Genomic DNA, 19,817 nt, shown 5'->3' on the forward strand with positions numbered 1-19,817 from the left:
GGGGTTCACAGACTTGGTACCCTTCCGAAAATGAACGACTGGGCTCAAGACCTTCAAATGTGTCCTTGTGACAACTACTCATCACAGTCTATGATACATGTCCTTCTTTTTTGCAGGTTTTACACTGATGTGAGGAGAGTTCGTATACTACCAGTTTTTAAAATCTCTGGAACTTCGCCAATGTCGACCTGCTCTTATTGCGTTACAACATTTGGACAATGAGCACAGTGTTTTTAGGATTGTATCTTTTTTAAAGCGTGTATTGAGTCAAAGGAAATGTATGTCTTTTTAATTCTTTTTTATTAGAAACTGGAACTATGATGATTCTATTATGTTTAAAATTTTATAATGAACTATGGATAATATTTTTTATTTGTATGGTATTTTAACTTATGAAATGATTGAGGTGTTTATTTGTATGTGCTTTTATTTTATCAGTTTGATATAGCAATCGAATAAAGGCTTTCTTTGACTTGATCGGCAAAACGTCATAACTTTCACACTTACGTATGGAATACTTTAGAGCCGATCATATTTGCTCAGACGCTTGTATCATCTTTTCAAATATATTGTTTGAAACTGTTAAAACGATGCTTTTCCTGATCTTAACATTGACAGCTTAGAGACACGCCCATTTGAGCCGTCAAACTTCAACATTCCATTTGTATTCGCTGTTTTGTCATTGGTTAGTTTAATAGCGAATAGGATTGCGTGGCGGCGCAGTCTGTCGGGTCACAAAACAATCTAACCATTCAATCACATCCTGGTTCAAAGTCACCCGGGCGCATGCGTAGGAACGACGATGAAACTATGCGCCGAACTCAGAAAATGAAAACCCTGACGTCACGGTGGACATTGTCACGTGAACAGAGGAAACAGCGGTTGACAGGTCGGCGGAAGGGTGGGGGCTTATTCGGTTGAGGTCAGGGTTCGAAACCAACATGGCTCCAGGAGACGGGTGCTGAGTAGCCCTAACAGGACCACGGGACCCTGACCCGTTATGGCGCAGTGCTTACAGTCCGTGCACGAGTTCCTGCAGGATGCCTTCGTCCCTGCTGTGGCGGCTCTGTGCAGCGAGGAAGCGGAACGACTCACTCGCAAGAACAACCTGAGCTTCTGTGAGCTGGTGCGGCCCTTCTGCCGTTTGACAAGTGAAGGTGCGTGTCCTGTGGGATGAAGGGGGTACCGGGGTATCTATTGGAGGGGCAGGTCCACATCACTGGGCATTGAGAGAGTCAGGAGGGCGAAAAGTTGCGAAGGTTTGTTTACTGTTTGAAAGCAATGTCCACACCTGACCGAAGCAAAGAATTGCCTAGGACCACGGATTGCGAAACCTCTACCTTTTTAACAGCGATGGGGAGCTCGAGTTCTGGATTGTCACATAAATACTGGGTGAGGCTTCTGAACACAGCGTTAAACGTTTCCACGAAAGTGGTGCACGCCGAAGCTCACTGTTCCTGCCTTGGATATCAAGTTTGTTTGGGCATACGGTTATGCAGGAATTTTCCCTACTTGGCTGATTTTTTCCGGCGAAGTTTAATTTCTAAGGTTGCAGGGGCCAGTTTATATGCTGTTATGGCTTGGATTTGTTGCTTTCGAAATTGCAGAGCTGTGCGTATTTCTTTGTCTCTTATGTCCAGGCTCATTTGTTGGCAGGTTGTGTTCTTAACTTCGCTGGGTGGTATTTGAATTGTTAACTCAGTTAATGCGGACCTGGAGTCCTTGCCTTGAACCGATATGCTTTGTAGACACATACCGGGGCATCCTATTTTTTCTAGTGAATGTGAAATACTCTTTATGTGCAGAGCTTTTAATTGAATTGGTGAGGAAGCTACCACTTGTAAAAAGCATTTCTCATGTGAAACTAACGCGTGTTTTTGGCTCTTGAATACATTTGTTTTTAGGGCTCGCCTGCTGGGCGCATGCGCCTAGCTGGCGAAGCTCTATTGGGGCTTAAACAGACTTTTAAACAGACTTTACCGAACTTGGCGATTTGGTGCTGTGCCCGTGGCTTTTAGGTCAATGCGCTTGCGCATTGACCTAAAATGCGCGTGCACATCACCAAATCGCCGTCTGTTCCCTCAGCCGCACTCCCCCCACACCTTTGAAGTGAAGCTTAGCTTCACTTCAAAGGTATCCGCTCCCCCCGCCCCCTGCTTCACACGTCTCACGGCCGGCAGGCCGTCTCGTATTTCTCCTCCCTCCCTCGCCTCCCTCCCTCAGCACGGGTACAGTCGGGACCACTCTGTGCGCTTGCTTTTGGATTTCGCAGCACTTTCCCAGTTGCCTTATTAGCCACCCGGGGTGTCACCAAAGTGCCTTGATTAATGTGGCAGTGGAGAGGGGTGCCCCTGCTGTCACAAAGTGAATCACATTTTTCAACTTCTCGCCCCAATAGTTCCGCTCCCCAGCCTCTCTCCTGCCCGTCACTTTCCACCCTCGTTGCACTAAAAGCGAAAGTAAGTAAAAGCGCCTCGTTTAACAAAGCCCTTTACTTCCTGACCAAGAGAATGCCCGAAAATACAGGTATTTCAATGCAGGCTAGTCATGTCTTGCTCCCAGCACACAGTGTGCTCCTAAACATACATCTCTTCTTTGCTGCTCCTAAGTGTCTATCAGCGTCTATACCCTATGTCTTTGCACCCCTCCCTCCCCTGCACACCATCCCACACGGTCCCCAACTACCCCCAAAACATTTTAACCTCAGTCTGCCACACTTCCTCTCTCTCTGAGCCTGTCTCTTCTGCTATCCCAGAACTCGCGAACAGGCTCCTCTCCCCATGAGTCTTTCCCACTGCCCTCCCTACTTGAGGCCCTCAGTTCATCTCTTCCTCTCCTCCTGCAAAACTTTCAGGTGAGTTGTATCTCCCCCTGCCATTTGCTCTGGCCCCTCCCACCTGTCCATCAACCTTCCGGTGCCCTGGTGCTGCAGTCATAGCTAACTCTTGCATCGGCTCTTGCTGGCTGTCGGCTTATTGCTAAATTAGCCACCTCTTTCTTCATTCAACCCTCAATTCCGTCATGATGTGGACCTGTTTCACCCTCACACAATCTGCCCTCTCTTGCCCTCGGTGCCTTTACGTTACTCTCAATGTCCCAGTCATTTAACTCCTTAACACATACGTAAAAATAATTGCCATTTATAACGCCAATAGCGCCAACAAATACAGACCTACGGCATAAGTAAAACACATTGACCTTTACAATGTAAATAGCTCCAACTCCAACAAATGCGAGACCTATTGCATTTCCAAAGTTGTGCCAGTGTGGGCTGTTGGCAGCTCTAGATGAAGTGTACTATTTTACAAACATTCGTGCACTTAGTCCCAGCATCTTTATCAAAGTCTAACCATTATCGCAGCTACAAGTTAGTAATAATTGTTAGTGTGGTAGCGGTTGGCTACTTCCATTAAATTAGGCATACACGTTTCATTGTCGGTCTTTTAAATTCAGTGTTTTACTGTATGCACAGCCACTGAAAATGAATTTGCATTATTTCTGCAAGTGTTTTTTTTATGCCGTTAGGAAATATTTATTTATATTTACGTTTCCAGGCCGTAGTTGGGTATAAGTTCCAGGAACCGAGCAGATACTAACTTTTAGTATTAACTTTCGATAAAGTACATCTGCTGCTTTGAAGTTTTTTTTTGTTGTTTTTTTTTTACCTGAGTCCAGTATTTTTTTTAAGCTTTCTGGTCGTGTCTCATATCCTGAAGAATACCACATTTTTCCAGTTGGTAATTTTTATTTAATGCGGTGTGATGGGAAGAATCATTTGTCTCTTTAATGAGTAAAGAGTGCCAGACCCATTTAAAGAAGTTATTGCCGAGTAGATATATTAATCAATTGGCTGTGAGCCTACAAAAACATGACATCCACCGCATCCACCACCACCGCATCCACCACCACCACCACACCCACCACCACCACCACACCCACCACCACTACATCCACCACCGCATCCACCGCATCATCCACCACCACATCCACCATCACATCCACCATCACATCCACCACCACCACCACATCCACCACCACATCCACCATCACCTCCACATCCACCATGACATCCACCGCCACATCCACCACCGCATCCACCACCACCGCCACCGCATCCACCACCTCATCCACCACCTCATCCACCACCTCATCCACCACCTCATCCACCACCTCATCCACCACCGCATCCACCACCACCACATACACCATCACTTCCACCACCACATCCACCACCACTTTCACCACATCCACCACCACTTTCACCACATCCACCACCACTTTCACCACATCCACCACCACTTTCACCACATCCACAACCACCACATCCACCACCACATCCACCACCACATTCACCACCACATCCACCACCACATCACCACCACATCCACCACCTCCACCACCCCCACATCCACCACCTCCACCACCCCCACATCCACCACATCCACCACCATCACCACCACATCCACCATCACCACCACCACATCCACCATCACCACCACCACATCCACCATCACCACCACCACATCCACCATCACCACCACCACATCCACCATCACCACCACATCCACCACCACCATATCCCCCAGATCCACCACCACCACATCTATATGTGTGTGGCTCTGTGTGTGTGTAGGTGCAAATGCAATGTTCTTGGATTTTCGTCACAATAAAATACACTGAACATAATCTTCACAAAAGTTATTTACAAACGTTTAAGCTATTGCCATCATAAATTACAATAACTTTTATTTAAGTATTAATTATTTACAAAATTAAAAGCCATTGTTATTTGTAATATCAATACATCTAAGTCACGTAAATACAACACACATTGCATTACAAATGCTATAGGTGTCACATTTGCAAAAGTTAAAACTATTGACATTGTAACTGACAAAGCTATTAATTTTGCTACTTTCAAAACCAACACATAAATAAAAAAAGTGTCATTTACAATACCAATAGCTCAAACTTTCCTAATGCGAGACCTATTGCATTTCCAATGCTTGTTATTCTCTGGTACCTTCCCTATGTATATACAATACAATATTTTTATTGTTGAATAAATAAAAATCCTTACAATAAGAAAAATAAGTTTAGCCAATATTCACATAACAAGTAACGTTAAAATTCAAAAGCAAGAACTAATGGGGAAGTTAAAAAAAAGGGTCAAACTTAAAACTCTTCGTCGGGTCCCCCCACTAGCAGCGTAGGGATTAATAAAGTGAGCATGAGAGCTCCAGCTTGGAAGGATGGGCCTCAGACAGTATATTGGATGATCGTCAACAGACCTGTAGCTTCTTTCTAATCTCAATCATAAATTTAAGTCCCCGACAAGTCAGGATTGGGGATGAACCTTCCAGCCAGATGATACCGGCCTGCCAACATGTTCTTATGTTCAATTTGATCAGTATGTCCCGTAAGAGCTGTCTTCTAGATACCATGAGGGCTGGGCACGCACAAAACAAACGAATTAGAGATTAATTTTGATATCCGCAGAGTCTGCTTTTTAGGCAATCTTCTTGGGGTTTCCAGGAAGGTTTTAAGTCCTTGGAATCGTGAAGGCCCATACGGAAGTCGATGAGGGTCTTTTTTAAATGTTGGCTAAAATGAGTTGCCAAATATGCCGGGGGTTGTTGAAGTGAGTAGGAAGAAATAACTGTCCAGGCATGACGTCAATGGGTCAGTATTTGTTTGTCTTCCAGTAATGACTTCCTTTTGGAGATGGAATTAACAATTTTGCAGAAACTGGCTTGGTCAATTTTTCTGTTCCATGCTTCTAACAGTTCGAGCTCCGTAAGGCAAGTTTGCAAGTGAATGGCCCAGGCCTGGGTGGATTCAACATTGATTATTAGCCAACAGAGATTATTTAAAGAGTCTGAGTCGGCAGCACGAAGTTTGTGGCAAAGTTTGACGAATCTTGACTTAGACCGAAAGATTTGATTTTGGAGTCCAAATTCTAATCCCACCTGGGCTGGTGAGGAGCATTTGGGTAATTTAAATACATCTTTGTAAATTTTATTTTGTAAGTTGTTTAGTAAACCGGCCTCCCCTCCAAGCCATGTAACCAGACCGTACGATAGAGTAGGTAAAATCTGAGCGGCCATTACTTTTAAAAGGTGGGTGTAGTTTGGGCCACCCAGTTTCTGTAAGAGTTGCCTATATCCATAAATTAGCGTCTGGGACATGGCTTTTAACACCGTAGAATGTTCTTTTTTAGAGTTGTCTTTGCCGAGGGTAACCCCCAGATACCGGTAATATGGCTGTTCCTCTATTGCAAGGTGGTTAGATGTCCAACTAAATTTGATAGACTTTCGCTCTATAAGACGTACTACTTTTGTCTTTTCTCTATTCAGTTCCAGATGTACTTCATCTAGGTAGAGTTGTAGAGCATTTATCAGCCTTTGCAGCCCAATTGGGGTTCTGCTTAGGAGGACAATGTCATCTGCAAACTGAATGATTGGCATTGGGGTGATACCAAGTTTCGGTGCATGGCTTACAATTTGACCGAGATATTTTCCTAAGTCGGCGAGGTATAAATCAAATAAGCATGGGGCCAGGACATAGCCCTGTTTTAGTCCATCCTCGGTTGGAATTTTCGATGTGAGGCTTGAACCCTGAGCTTGTTTAACCCTTGCCCAAGTGTCAGTGTAAAGGAGCATGACTGCGTTGAGAAGATTTTTTTGACAGCCCCCACTCCTTTAGTTTTCCCCAAAGTCTCCCCCTAATGACACGATCAAAAGCCGCTCTAATATCGATAAAGCAGCCAAATAACCAATTGTTCTTTAATTTGGCTCTTTCCATCAGGAGGGCTAGGGCTGTAAGGTTTGTTATGGTCCCCGTCCCGTTTCTAAAGCCTGTTTGGTAGCTGGGGATTAGGTTATTACCCACCCATTCCTGAATCTCCTCCAAGATGCAAGAGGCGTATAATTTGGCTTCCACATCTATTAATGATATCAGCCGATAGTTCCGTGGTGATCTCCTGTCTCCCTTTTTAAAAATCGGGTGGATGATGATTTCTTTCCACGATGGGGGCTGCTGATTACAAGCAAAGACTTGGTTAAACAGGGCAGAGAGATGGAGTGCCCAAAAATGGGCATTGTATTTATATACTGCGTTGGGGAGGCCATTAGGTCCTGGTGCGCCTTCAGTTTTGAGATTGTTTATGAGCCTTTTGACTTTGTCGCTGGAGAATAATTCCGGCTGTATCGTCAGATTATTGATCCTTCCGACGTCAGTGGGGCTTGTTAGCTTACCTGACGGTCCATACAAGTAGCTTGGTTTCGTGGATGTGTTGGGACAATGATTGTTTTCGGGAGAAGCAGAATCCCTTTTTAAGTAGAGATTTTTTACATAAGCTTCCCAGCTTTGTTTGCTAATGCCGGGGTCCTGAGACATTGCGTCGGCGTTGTTTAATTTATTAATGATGCCCCAGAAATCCCTAGTGTTTCGCTTTTTACTGGCTTCTAGCAATTTTAACCACGTCTCTTCCTTGTGTTTGGTCTTGGCTTTCCACACCATTTTACGATCATTTTTAGGTTTTGCCTAGCGAAAGCTGCGCTCTGCGCAGCTTTTTCGCGCAGGCGAAATCCTGTTGAGAACTGTAGGGTGCTTTGGGTCGGCCCTCGTCATTGATTGGCTGGCTCTGTAAACGGAGCCTTGCCATTGGACGAGGGGCCTGTCCGTCAATGCCGGACCAGACACGGGGGCGTTCCTGACATTCTTTCCCTTTTGCCGACGTCACGCGACGCCGGGAACGCCCCCGAGTCTGGTCCGGCATTGCCGGCACTACTGCGTCTCTTCTCCCCCGTTTCCCGCCCCGTGACTGGCCGGCCGGCCAATCCTAGCGCGGCCGGCCGGAAGTGCCCGCCCCCCGCAGCCCGGGGGAAGAAGGAAGACGGCAAGCAGTATGGCGGCGCCCGCGGGGCTCCCGTGGCCTGGAGGGAACCGCCGCCGTCGACGTTGCCGGTCTCCCATGCCGAAGAGGGAGACCGGAGAAGTGCCAGAGAGATTTTCGACGTTGCCGGTCTCCCATGCCGAAGAGGGAGACCGGAGAAGTGCCGCCGTCGCAAGGTGCAGGTGAGTCGATTTGTTTTTTTGTTTTTTTTTTCCCCTCCTCTCTTCCCCTGCCTTCCTGCCCCAACCTCTCTCCCCCTGTCTCCTACCTTCACTCGTCATGTCCTCCCCGCCTTCCTCGTCTCCGGCCGGGCTCCCGGCTGCTGCTCTGGAGGCCTGAGAGGTGGAGCCCTGTCCGGGGAGTTCCCTGCACCGGCATGTACGTGCAGACACGAGCCGGGCCTCGGGGGTCTGCTGGTCTCCGTTTCCGAAAGGGCTCGTGCTGACGAGAAGAGCACGTGGCTTCCTTGAAGCATATTGCATGTTTCACTATTGCTTCATTCAAGACATTCCAAACCCAGTTCTGACACAGTCCGTTGTCTTTGATTTTTGCCTGGTGAACAAGAAGGTTTCTGACAGGAAACGGCAGATGTGCAAGGTGCCGCGTGTACACTGAACACTTACAACACAGATGCGTACATCAGGGGGCGAGTCGTGCTGCCGGGGTCGAGGGGCACAGAGGAGTCGACTCAAACAGTACCCGACCTCGAGCGGAAGATAACTCGGGAAAGCCGACTGACCACAACAGGCTCCGAGTGCTGCGAGGGTGAAGCCGACGAGAAGGGGGTTGAGTGCTAGGCAGAGGCAGTGCTGCATGCACCGGGGGCTTGGCTTGTAGGGCAACATCAACCTACGCCCCCAGATGAAGGGACCGGTGAATTGCAGGGGGTTGCCCCTCCACCCCCCCTCCTCATAAATGATGTTGGGTTTGAACTAACAACTTTATTCGTACCAATCCAATGCAACATTAAGAATTCAGGTGATTAAAAAAACTCTCATTGTTATCCCGTTGCCATTATGCAGTGCAAAAGTCAGCAACACAGGCCAGGCATTCGTTCGGGCCTCTAAGCCCGTATGTGCATCCACCTGTGTTAGTGAGGGTTGGATGTATTCCAGGTATCCATCCACTAGCTCCAGACTATTAGTCAGATTTGTCATACATTTATTTATTTATCTCATTCTTCCATTGTGTACCGAAAGTAATCCTTTTCATTGTTTTGCGCTGCAGCAGGCTTTTCTTTTATTGCTTCGGCCAGTACTCAAGTGCTGCTGGTGTCAAGCCTGTGGCACTGCCTGTGCTTGTTTACGTTCTGTGAGTTTTCCAATTATTTCATGTCTCAGAAAGTGCCCTTATTTTCTCTGTAAATGTTGTGTGCAAATCTCTCTAGCCTATGCAGATAGCAGGTCTGACTTCCAAGTGCGGAAGCTGGTTTGATATTGTTTATTACCCCGATTAGTCCTCTTCCCTCCCTCCTTCCCTGGTTGCACAATTTAGCCACCAGCTTGGTAACAACACAGGAGCCGGCGAGGGGAGAAGAGTTTTTTTTTTAACTATAAAAAACAGTAAAAATAAAAGAAATACGTGCATGCTACGCCTGTTGGAGCGGGACATAGGCACATTATCTTTATTGCATATTATGTCCATGCTTGTAGCTCCTCCGCTTTTCTTTTTCTTCCTGACCCATCGATCTGTACTCCAGCGTTTCCCTCTTCTTTTCCCCTTTACTCCTTCCGCTGCTGTACCATTGTTCCATGCCTTCCCCTCTTTCCCCCGCCCCACTTCCTTCTTCTGCATTCACCACCCCTTGTTCTGTTGCCCTCCCTTCCTTCATTATCTCTCTACTCTATCCTCCCATCACCCCCACTTCTGGTCCCACTCACTCCTCTCACGCCCTCATACTCTTCTGCATCTCCCACCTTCTCCCTTACCTCCCTACTCTACCCACCTGCAGCTCTCGCTTCTACTGTCACCCACTTACCCTCCCACCTCTTATTCACTGCAGCTTCCAATGTCCTGATCCCCAGTCGCTCCTTTCTCTCTCGCACTCCACCCCTTCCTGCCCCTCTTTAGGCCTTTGCAGATGTATTCCCCCCCCCCCCTTAGCTCCTCCTGCATTCCTTTTCCCTCATCCCCTCTGTTCACCCGTTCTCTACTCTCTCCTTTCGTGCCTCCCTGTTCTGTCACTCACGTTCCCTCCCTCTGCTGCTACCACACTTTCTCCTCTCCAAACACTTTACTCAGACTCTCACTGCCCGCAACACTCCGGGTGTTCTGCCCTCCTCTTTTGTTCCCTCTCTCCGCAATCTTGTTTTTAATGATCAGTTCTGTGGTTCGCTCTGTTTCTGACCGCCGGGTCCGTGTTAACTGTGCCATCCCCTTTTATGTTCGGTGTAAAGTGCTCCCATGCCGCGAGATCAGAGCTGCGAGTGGGAGGTTGCCTGACAGGTGGCAGAGAGGGGACAGACCAAATGTAGTGCTCTAGGGCAGAGTCGGGTAGTTAAACCTGTACTTAGTGCCCAGGGTCATGATTGACCAGGAACACCTGTTGAGTGCCTAGACAAGGTCCCAGGAAGATTCATCTACACTAGCGTTCTCCAAAGTCGGTCCTGGAGGCCCAGATCAATGGCAGATTTTTTTCATATCCCCATTCAGAAAAAATGTAGTTATCTTAAAAATCTGGCATGGATCCGGCCCTCCAGGACCGACTTTGTTAGAACCCTGATCTACATCATTCAGTAACCGTAAATCAGGTATGATGTTTACGATTGACTGTGACATACATTATTAACATACGCAGTTGTTTATAATTATATCATTAACACAAGTTTAGATAATCAATACTATTTGTACTATGCCTGGCTAGAATCCACGTTTGTTTGAATGATTAATGCTGGTTTTCTTACACAGTAATAATAAGCTTAGGTCCCATATTGTCCCTACGATGTGTACAATTCTCACACTAGTTTCTCGTTACCTATTCTTTCCCAAGCACAACCTTGGAAATGTGAGAGAGTCTGATCACACTTTGTACTCTGGCCTGGATATGTGAGACAGTGAACTCATTCCTTTCCTCCCACTACCACCATCTATAAAAGCTGTGGGTTTTAGCAGATCGGAAGCCAGGGAGCACAGTGGCAGATCAGTGAGTGTCCTGTCCATGAACTGGAAAACAATTACTAACACTTGAGCTTTGTTCTCTACAGCTAGGTTGAGAAAATGTGTGAGGGTTTGAACTCAAACTGTGAGTTAGTATGCAGAGGCTCGGTGAGACCCATGTCTGCTTGTGCCTCCGTTTTCGTGCCCCTGTTGCCTGCTTGTGCCTCTGTGTGCCCCTGTTGCCTGCTTGTGCCTCTGTGTGCCCCTGTTGCCTGCTTGTGCCTCTGTGTGCCCCTGTTGCCTGCTTGTGCCTCCGTGTCCCCCTGTTGCCTGCTTGTGCTGTGTGGGTGTGTGTGGAGGGCTCTGTGTGGCTGTGTGTGTAGGAAGCTTTGTGTGGCTGTGTGTGTGGGGGGCTCTGTGTAGCTGTGTGTGTGGGGGGCTCTGTGTGTGTGGGGGGCTCTAAGTGGCTGTGTGTGAGGGGCTCTGTGTGGGGGTGTGTGTGGGGGGGCTCTGTGTGTGTTTGTGTGTCATTTGCGATAGATAAAGCTAGTGGCATTGTAAATGACAATGCCATTTATTTATGTTAAAAAAAACATAAATAAAAATAATGTCAAGAGCAATGCCAATAGCTCTAACTTTAACAAAGGCAAAACCATTGCATTGTAAATGCTTGTTTTCTCATACTCCTAACAAGAAGGTGGTTTGACATGGAGCCCTGGTTGTTGTTCCTTGTTGCCTTCCGTTGCTCCTGGGCAATTTTTCTCTTTTCCTGTCTTAATTTGTTGTTAAACCAGGGTTCCCGTAGGACTAATGGGCCATGGTGCTGGGCGAGGGGAGCCGAATGTTTAAGGGACAAATTCTCTAGCAGTTTTTCCCAAGTTGAAACCTGATCTTCAATTTGGTCATTTTCATATTTTGAAAAGAAGTTACTTGCAGTTTCGTAGATGACTTTCGTTCCGCTGCCCCTCCATCGCAATCTTCGTAAATTGAACTTCTCTGACTGATGAGAGAGGACAGTAAGCTGTGTAGACTCCGACACCCCTATATTGATCCATATAATTTGTATATAGAGATAACTCTAATCACTAGTATATGCAGTAGACCATTGTACTCTCTACCATTCCTATGTGACTCATAGAGTATATCCATTCTTATCCCTTCCCTATGTATATAGAGATAACTATAATCACCAGTCTCTTCTTTGTGTGACTTTAAATCTTGTACATTTGCCATTTTTTTCTGTGTGTATCTTTTATGTAACACATGTAATCCTAAGTCCTTATGTTTTGCAACTGGTTCTTATGTAAAGCGCTCTGACACCTTCGGGTAAAGTTCGCACTATATAAAATTGCATTAAATAAAAATTCAATGCAGGGCACATCAACCCTGTGCCGGCTTTAGCGTTGTTGGCGCCCGGTGCGACAGTTTTTGTTGGCGCCCCCTCAATTCAATTATTTTTATTATGATTTGGAGCTCCGAAGAGTTCCACATAAAAAACGTATACTAACAACTCCAGTTTACCAGATCACCGACACTTCGCAACAAGCTGCTAAAAACACAAAGCATCGGGAATTACAGTTTTTCATAAAATAGTACAAAATTCAAAGTTACATGTGAATTGCAAGGAGGTGCAATGTGAGCACAAATTCAATTTCGGAGTCCTTTCAAACATAAAGCTAACAGAGCCGGGCAAAGCAAGGTATACCATTAGATTCTTAAACGACTTCAGCTGTGCATTTACAATGATGCTAAATATATATTTATAAAAATACATTTAGTTCAACAAGAATTAAGATACAAAAGGATACAAAAAAATCTAAATTTCAGTACACACTAACTAGCTGCATAAAGAATGACAAAAAGGGCGAGTGCTCAAGCAAGGTAACAAATGCAAAAATCCTTAAAACAATTCTGATTTTTATTCAGTCTACATGCTCAAAGCCTAACCGATACAATTGTCCTGGTTAATAGATATTCAATTGTACATGACGGTTTTCATAGCAGCATACGAGGAGATGAAAGGGTAAGAGCAACAATTTAAAAAACCCTTAAAAGTGCAACCATAACGTATTCAATATAAACCATACCACACTCTAACAATTACAACCGTCTGATAAAAACAAACCGAAAGTACTAACTATCAAATTCATTACATTTTACTCCGAAGGAAACCTGTGCGGCCAACTACAACTAAACAGGGCAACATAGTCCTTCTCTAAAATATATTTAAAAAGCTAAGAGAATTTAAGCAAATTGGTTCGGGGGGCGGGGAAGAAGACAGTTTCAGGCCTTCAAAGCTGAAGCAATGTTATACTTTAGAAAGAAAGGTCTTGGATATCGATGTAGTGAAGGTTTTAGTAGACAAATAAGATGTGATTCAAGTCCTGCACACAAGTACCACATAGATGACTAAGACTATCCTGCCTAGGAAGACCCTCCTAAGCTCCTGTTAATTTTCGCAAGAGAAGCAAATTGAGCCGGAGCAACAAGCTAGTTCTGTGCACTCCATGGGGGAGGTTCCATATCCCATAGGGTTGGGGCTGTTTATAAATACCCTGCCCCTTCAAAAAACTTTCTTGCCAGGTTTCATCACTTTAGCTGTCTAACCATGACTTAGCTCTCTCGCGCGTATTTCATTTGTTTTATAATGCTACTATTACCAGTGTAGGGTGTCAGCGCTTTACATCACACATGCATTATACAGAAACAATGAATAAATGCGCGTGTAAATTAGTGTACAGGACATGTTAGATAAGACAAAGAGGACTACAAGGTGTAGGAGCCAAATGTCATCCATACTGGTAGGCTGTATATTGTAAGAGTGCAATGCTCTGGAGCAGCACAAACTAAGGATTTAAAACGTAGCACATTGTTTGGGGTTTGCTTTACTAATAAGAATGTATTTCTACCCAACCAAACCCCTTTTAGCAACATCAGGAAAATAAGACTGGGAAAGAAACCAAGTTCGCAACTCTTTCGTCTCTTTGCATGCAGCTCTTTACCCGCTCATAGCTCACTGTGCTATATTAGGATTGTTAGTCATGAACTGCTTGTAGCAACAGGAGCTCTGTGACAAAAAACAGTAACCCATCGAGCTATCTATATAAAATGCAATTCTGCTATCTGTGTGGTACACATTCTCTACAGTTTACACATTCTTTACAATTCTTTAATTTGCATGGAGTGAGAATTTGCTGTCGTGCTGTAATAGCATGTTTCAATGAGGGCTGTACTAGCGCCAGGACGCCCCTTTGCTGGGGCATCTGTGCGCTATATAAATCCGGATAACATAACATAACAAGATGAAGATATTTGTCACAAGTTGTAAACAAAATGCAACAAAAAACAACTTAAATGAATTTCAAGCCCACCATGTACTTTGCTGCCTCTACCAGTACTGAGAAATATTTCTGTTGACAAGTTTTTAAGAAGTCTCTTCAAATGCACTTTACGTCCTACGTGTAAAATTGTCGCTGGCACTGGTATTAAGATATCTCTCAATGACTTCCCAAGATACCTTTTAATTGTAATATTATGATAATTTTTAACAGTGCTCTTTTTTATATGCCTTGGTTTTTATTAACTATGCATTTCTGCTAAGTTTGAATTTGAAAAAAAAAGTATGTACATCAGACACATTAACCCTCTGTGCAAATTTATTATGAGTTAAAACTGCCACAAGACAGAACTCCATATCTCTCTCTCTCTCCAGCTGGTACATTGATCACCGGAATTATCTTAATATTGTTATTGTTGCCTGAAAATTGCTGGACACACAAGAAACTCTGCAACATGCGTTTTTAAAGAAATAAAATATTTAAAAAGACAGCAGCCCCAGGCCGGCGCCCAGTGTGGTGGCGCCGGTCTCACCGCTCTAAAGCCTGCCCTGCATCATTCACAGTGGTGTAAGTGCACCACCTAAATTGCACCACCTTCTAGGCCGAGGATGTGTTTGGGGGAATAGGGGTGACAGGTCATTAATTTTCCTATCTCTGTGTTTCTAGAGTTTTCTGACTGCTGCTGCTCTGCTCTTGTGCTGGTTTTCCAAGTAGTGTTAATGTTAGCCCAATAGCATTGAGATGCTCGCGTTTGCATCTGAAGGGCTCTCTCTTAGGCTTTTCTACTCACAGTTGTTAAATCCTTGATCGCATACAAAGGGGAAAAAAGCAGAAAGACAGGAGCTAAATTTTATTGCACATTTCACAACTCTGTGCTTTGGCATTATGACACTGGATGCCATCATCTATTTTTGTTTGCCAACTGCATGCTGCATTGGGAGGCTTGTAGTTTTGCGTTTAATAGTTTCACTATTGACTCAAAACTACAGAAAACCAAGCACTGTTGACTAATAACAGAATTGGTTGATGGTGTCCTACATAACTTTAAGACTCTTGTACGATATGTTTTGAAATTTTACAAAGTCGCGTACCCCATTTCAAAAGCTGCTTTTTTCACATATTTTGCATGGGGTTCGCTCTTTTTATGCCCTAACACAAGCATTGGCATTGTGCATCGTCTTTTCTTGTGTAGTGGAAAGTTTTCTACCAAGCTTCACAATGCAATCTAACAAAGGTACAATATGGAGCAAGTAAAATGTTATTGTATGATTAATTAAAATTTTACAATTAGAACGCTCTTTAACCGCTTCCGCGCTACCGCGAATTCCCGCTGTGCGCTGGAATTTCAAAAATGGCTTGTTTATGACAAAGCCAGCTCGTCATCCGCGTAGCGCAGGTAACGCCCATGACGAGCTGGCTTTGTCATTAGCGCGGAAGGGGTTAATACACACCCTTTAAAACATAGCAAATGAGTCTAAAATTCATAATAGTTGATTCATGCAATTTCCTCAAATACTAACACAGAAAAATACATCTTAAACCTCAATACAGTCCAAAGTTTTAATAAAACATTTAAGTAAAACATAATATTTTTACTAGCCTTTAAAACGTTGTTACTTATGTGCAAATTCATCTGTATAGTGCAACATTTTTATCCCTAGCTATTTAATACTTCCAAATATTACTGGGCTTAACTCACAGGCATCCAGTTTCCTTTTTTACAAGTATCACACATTTGGTAAAATTAGAGTTCATTATAATGTCCATTGGCCTAAAACAAACTACCATTGCATGTCTACATGTGCGAACACCTCTGTCAATGAAGTCATTTTTCCGATATTTGTTTCCTTCTGCCGCCATTGCTGCACATATGATATGCAAACCAAATAAATAGTGTTTTTTCCTTCCCTAAATTATATAATCTGCAGGGGGCCGGCATAAACAATATGGAGAACAGCGGTGGAGCCTTCCATAACACAAACAATAAGTTAAGGATATGTGGCAGTAGTAGAGATCGCAAGCATGTCATTTGTCGTGTTTCTCCTTTTCAGCCTTTAAGTATATGGATGAAGCAACATTGTGGTCTGTTAAACCAAACACGAGACATTATTGTACAGTGTGTATCCGGAACAAATTTTTTTCTAGGTGCTCTCAAATGTAATGATCATGGAAGAAGAGGCACAGGGAAGAAAAGTAATCACATAGGGTCATACATTTTGGTCAAGCCTGGAAGACATTGTGCAATTCAGATCCTGAATGGCTATCTCATTCTAGGCACAGCCCATTCCCTTTTTACGACAACGACTTAGTTACCCCATGGACCCCCTTGTCACCACTCACCCTACGTTTTGTATCCTACCCAGCCCTGATGAGTCACAGGACTTTTCCTAGTGACGAACCACGCGTCGGCTGGTTTTGTTTGTGATCAACAAAGTCGTTGCATCAATATAAAGAATTTTTCTAAATCATACTGGTGTCGACCACTGCATTTATATGAACACTTTAAGACTCAAGTCAACCTTGTAAATATCCTCACCACGTGTGCCCAGGACTGTGCCTACTTTACAGTGTTGATCTTGTTATTCACATACTCCCGGGGGTTATCGTGTTATTCCCCCGACCTGGCAGCATTCACACACTCCCGGGGGTTATCGTGTTATTCCCCCGACCTGGCAGCACCGTACCGACACAGGTTCACAGATAATACACGCAATAGCCTAAGCGCCATTTCTTCCTGACTTAACTAAAAACCCCACCTCTTACTCCGGCTATCACATTCTTTTCCCCTTCTTCCCTAATGATGATTTTATTAGTGGGCCAACAGGCAAGTCAGTTGTTTTGTGCATCCTATACAAGTGGTTTTATAGATGGAGCAACATTATGGTGCATTAACCGCTTCACTGTGGCCGAAATCCCCCCCCCCCCCCCGGTGGGGAGGAATTCTAAGCGTGCGCGGTTCGGACGGCCGTCCTCCGCACATGCCCACTGTGACGTCAGAAGGCCGTCCGACGCACGGAAGAGGTTATACCATATACAAGAGAGATTTTTGTACAGTTCACATCCTTAACTGATTTGTTTCAAGGTGCTCTGAAATTTGATGATCACTGAAAAGAAGTCGGAGGGAAAAATGTGGTTTCCCAGGTTCACACAGTTTGGTCAAGCAGGGTAGCTGTGATTGCAGGGCCCTGGCCCAGAGAGCCTGGTTTCAATTATTTTTTCCCTGGGTCCAACTAAAGCTTTTGACTGACCTGGATATTTCAAGCAAGTGCATTTTAAATTGCCTTTGTTTTTTTAATATGCTGGGACAACAGCAGGTGAAATACACCTCTTCATAGAGCAGTTAAACCTTTGGCAGAAACATGATTCTCTCACACATACAGGGCAGCTAATACACTAAAGAGTGAATGAGTAAGGGAGGAGCCAAGATGGCGATCGGAACGGTTGCATAAACGCTTGGCTCCGTGGGCCCTTCCTCCCCGCACGTATATCCTAAAGATAATCCTGAGCAAGGTTCGCTGATCTAAGTTGCTGAAGGGAAGCAATTACTTACCGTCTGTTTCTGGGGCTCCACCGTGCAGTAGATCCGAAGAACCGTCCCCGTCTGCTTGCCGGCCTTCGTGGCGCTGAAGCCGGGGCCTCGAGTGCAGAGGGTGCCCTGCAGTGATCGTAGCGTTGGCGGCCCTGGTCGGGATGAGAAGCCGGTCAGTGGGAGCCTGAGAGCCGCGAGCCGGGAGAGTTGGTATCAACCCACTCCCAATAGTGGGTTGCCCCGTGAACCCGAGATATTGCCGAGCCGGAGAGAGCCCATGTCGCCCAGTCCCCCTTGGGTGAGACGCCCAGCCATGTTGATAGTCCCGTCCGGGATCCAGCGGGTGGCTCCCGGCGAGCTGCGGGGAGCATGTCCGGCCTTTTGGTGACTCTCCTTTCTGCAGCAAGCGCCGACTGTAGAGATCCAGCCGTGGGGCCTGCTGACTCCAGTGGTCGGACGAGACTCTGAAGTGGAGGGGAAGAGGAAGAGAACGAGATGGCGGATGGCGCCTCGGGGTGCGCCCCTCCTGGGGACAGAGAAACTGCTGAACTTGAGACCCCCGGAGTTTGGCAATGTGGGGAAACGCTTACGCGTGGCCACGTATTGGCTGCACTGACAACCTTGCGGACTGCCCTGCTCCGGGGAGCCCGGGACTTGGAAGGAAGGATCGCCGCCATTGCTGACCCGCCATTTTGTAGCGGACTGGGTTGCTTTCGAGTTGGTGCCGATGCGTCTCCCTCTGCTACAGTGTTATATTCCCCGGACGAGTTTACAGACTTGGAGGCGCGAATAGATTTGGTTTCTGAGCTTCCTGTTGCCACACCTGTTCCGCAAGTGGTTGTCTCACCGGGTCCTTTTTCTGTCCAGCGAGTGGAGAAGCTACATCGATCCATGGTACATGAGGCCCGGACTGTGCTGCGGTGTTTCCCACCTCCTGTGCTTTCCGTTCCGTGCTTGGCGGACCTGTCTTTGGACTTGAGACTGTTGGTGGTCTGGGTATTGTTGCATTCCGACATCCGCCATGCATCGTCAGTTGTCTCTCGGTGGCTACGACCATGTTGGGCGGCTGCGCTACCTGGTCTGATTGGAACGATTGGACCTTTTGTACCGAATTGTATCTCGTCTGCAGGACTATTCATCATTGATACTATTGCCAGAAGCGGCCAGGGGTGACCTCGTTTGGGATTTGGAGGGACTTCTTGCTGGTTAATGGTGATTCAAGGGCACGTCTAGTGGGACTGTAATTGATTGCGTTTTATGTGCTTGCTGATACTTATACTTTTATACTGCTTCTGTTTATACGATTCTAGTATGCGGGGGTGGGAGGGAATGGGTAACCGAATCGCCGGCTCTTCTCCTCAATTTTCTTTCTTCTTTTCTCTTTCTTTTCTATATTTCGGGTCTCTCATTTAGGGCGACAGGCACGCTGCTGGGGGGGTAGGCCGTAGCCTTTTGCAGGGGTGCAGGGTGGGGGGTTGGGGGATGGGTTTGTTCTGTTCCTTTTTTTGTTGCTATGGCCCTTTGCCCTTTTCCTTCTTTGATGTCGTCGTCTTCATGTCTCCCATAGTACGTTCCCTTTCAGGGGTGGGGCTCGCATACCGTGCTTGGTACGTGACTATTGCATTTATCCTGACTTTGGTACTCTTCTCCTTTCCCATTCAATCTATGTTCATCATCGGAGTGATAATGTGTTCTAGCTGACTGTGTTGGGAGTGGGAATGACAATGCGATGTCGCTTTTCGATTTAATTTTTGGTTATTTAAAAGTGAACCGTTTCAAATCCTTGGTATCACGTATTATCTTGATTCTCTGCTGTACCCTGGATGTGGCTTTGTTTTTAAGCGCCGGATTGATGTGATGCTTCTTACTTAATTTCTGCTCGATTTAATTAGCGGCCGGCCACACTGGTTGTAGGCCCGTGTTTGTAATTTCATGCTAATTGAAATAAAGGTTCTTT

General features: G+C 45.6%; 1 protein-coding gene across 4 annotated transcripts in view; it reads left to right on the plus strand.

The window, feature by feature from the left end:
• Window positions 1-19,817, plus strand: part of TRAPPC8 (trafficking protein particle complex subunit 8) — a 1,467,367-nt gene that overhangs the window by 19,888 nt on the left and 1,427,662 nt on the right. For 2 of the 4 annotated variants that reach the window (XM_078687364.1, XM_078687365.1), the window contains exon 1: window positions 837-1,157. The exons of 1 other annotated variant lie outside the window; for it this stretch is intronic. In XM_078687364.1, the coding sequence (XP_078543490.1) occupies window positions 1,001-1,157 (157 nt within the window). In that variant the 5' untranslated portion in view covers window positions 837-1,000. Of the gene's footprint in view, window positions 1-836; window positions 1,158-19,817 lie in introns of those variants that run through there. One more of the 4 variants, XM_078687366.1, reaches the window with a different exon arrangement.

The sequence above is a fragment of the Lissotriton helveticus genome, chromosome 4_1 (assembly GCF_964261635.1).
Source record: "Lissotriton helveticus chromosome 4_1, aLisHel1.1, whole genome shotgun sequence".
Classification (NCBI taxonomy): Eukaryota; Metazoa; Chordata; class Amphibia; order Caudata; family Salamandridae; genus Lissotriton; species Lissotriton helveticus.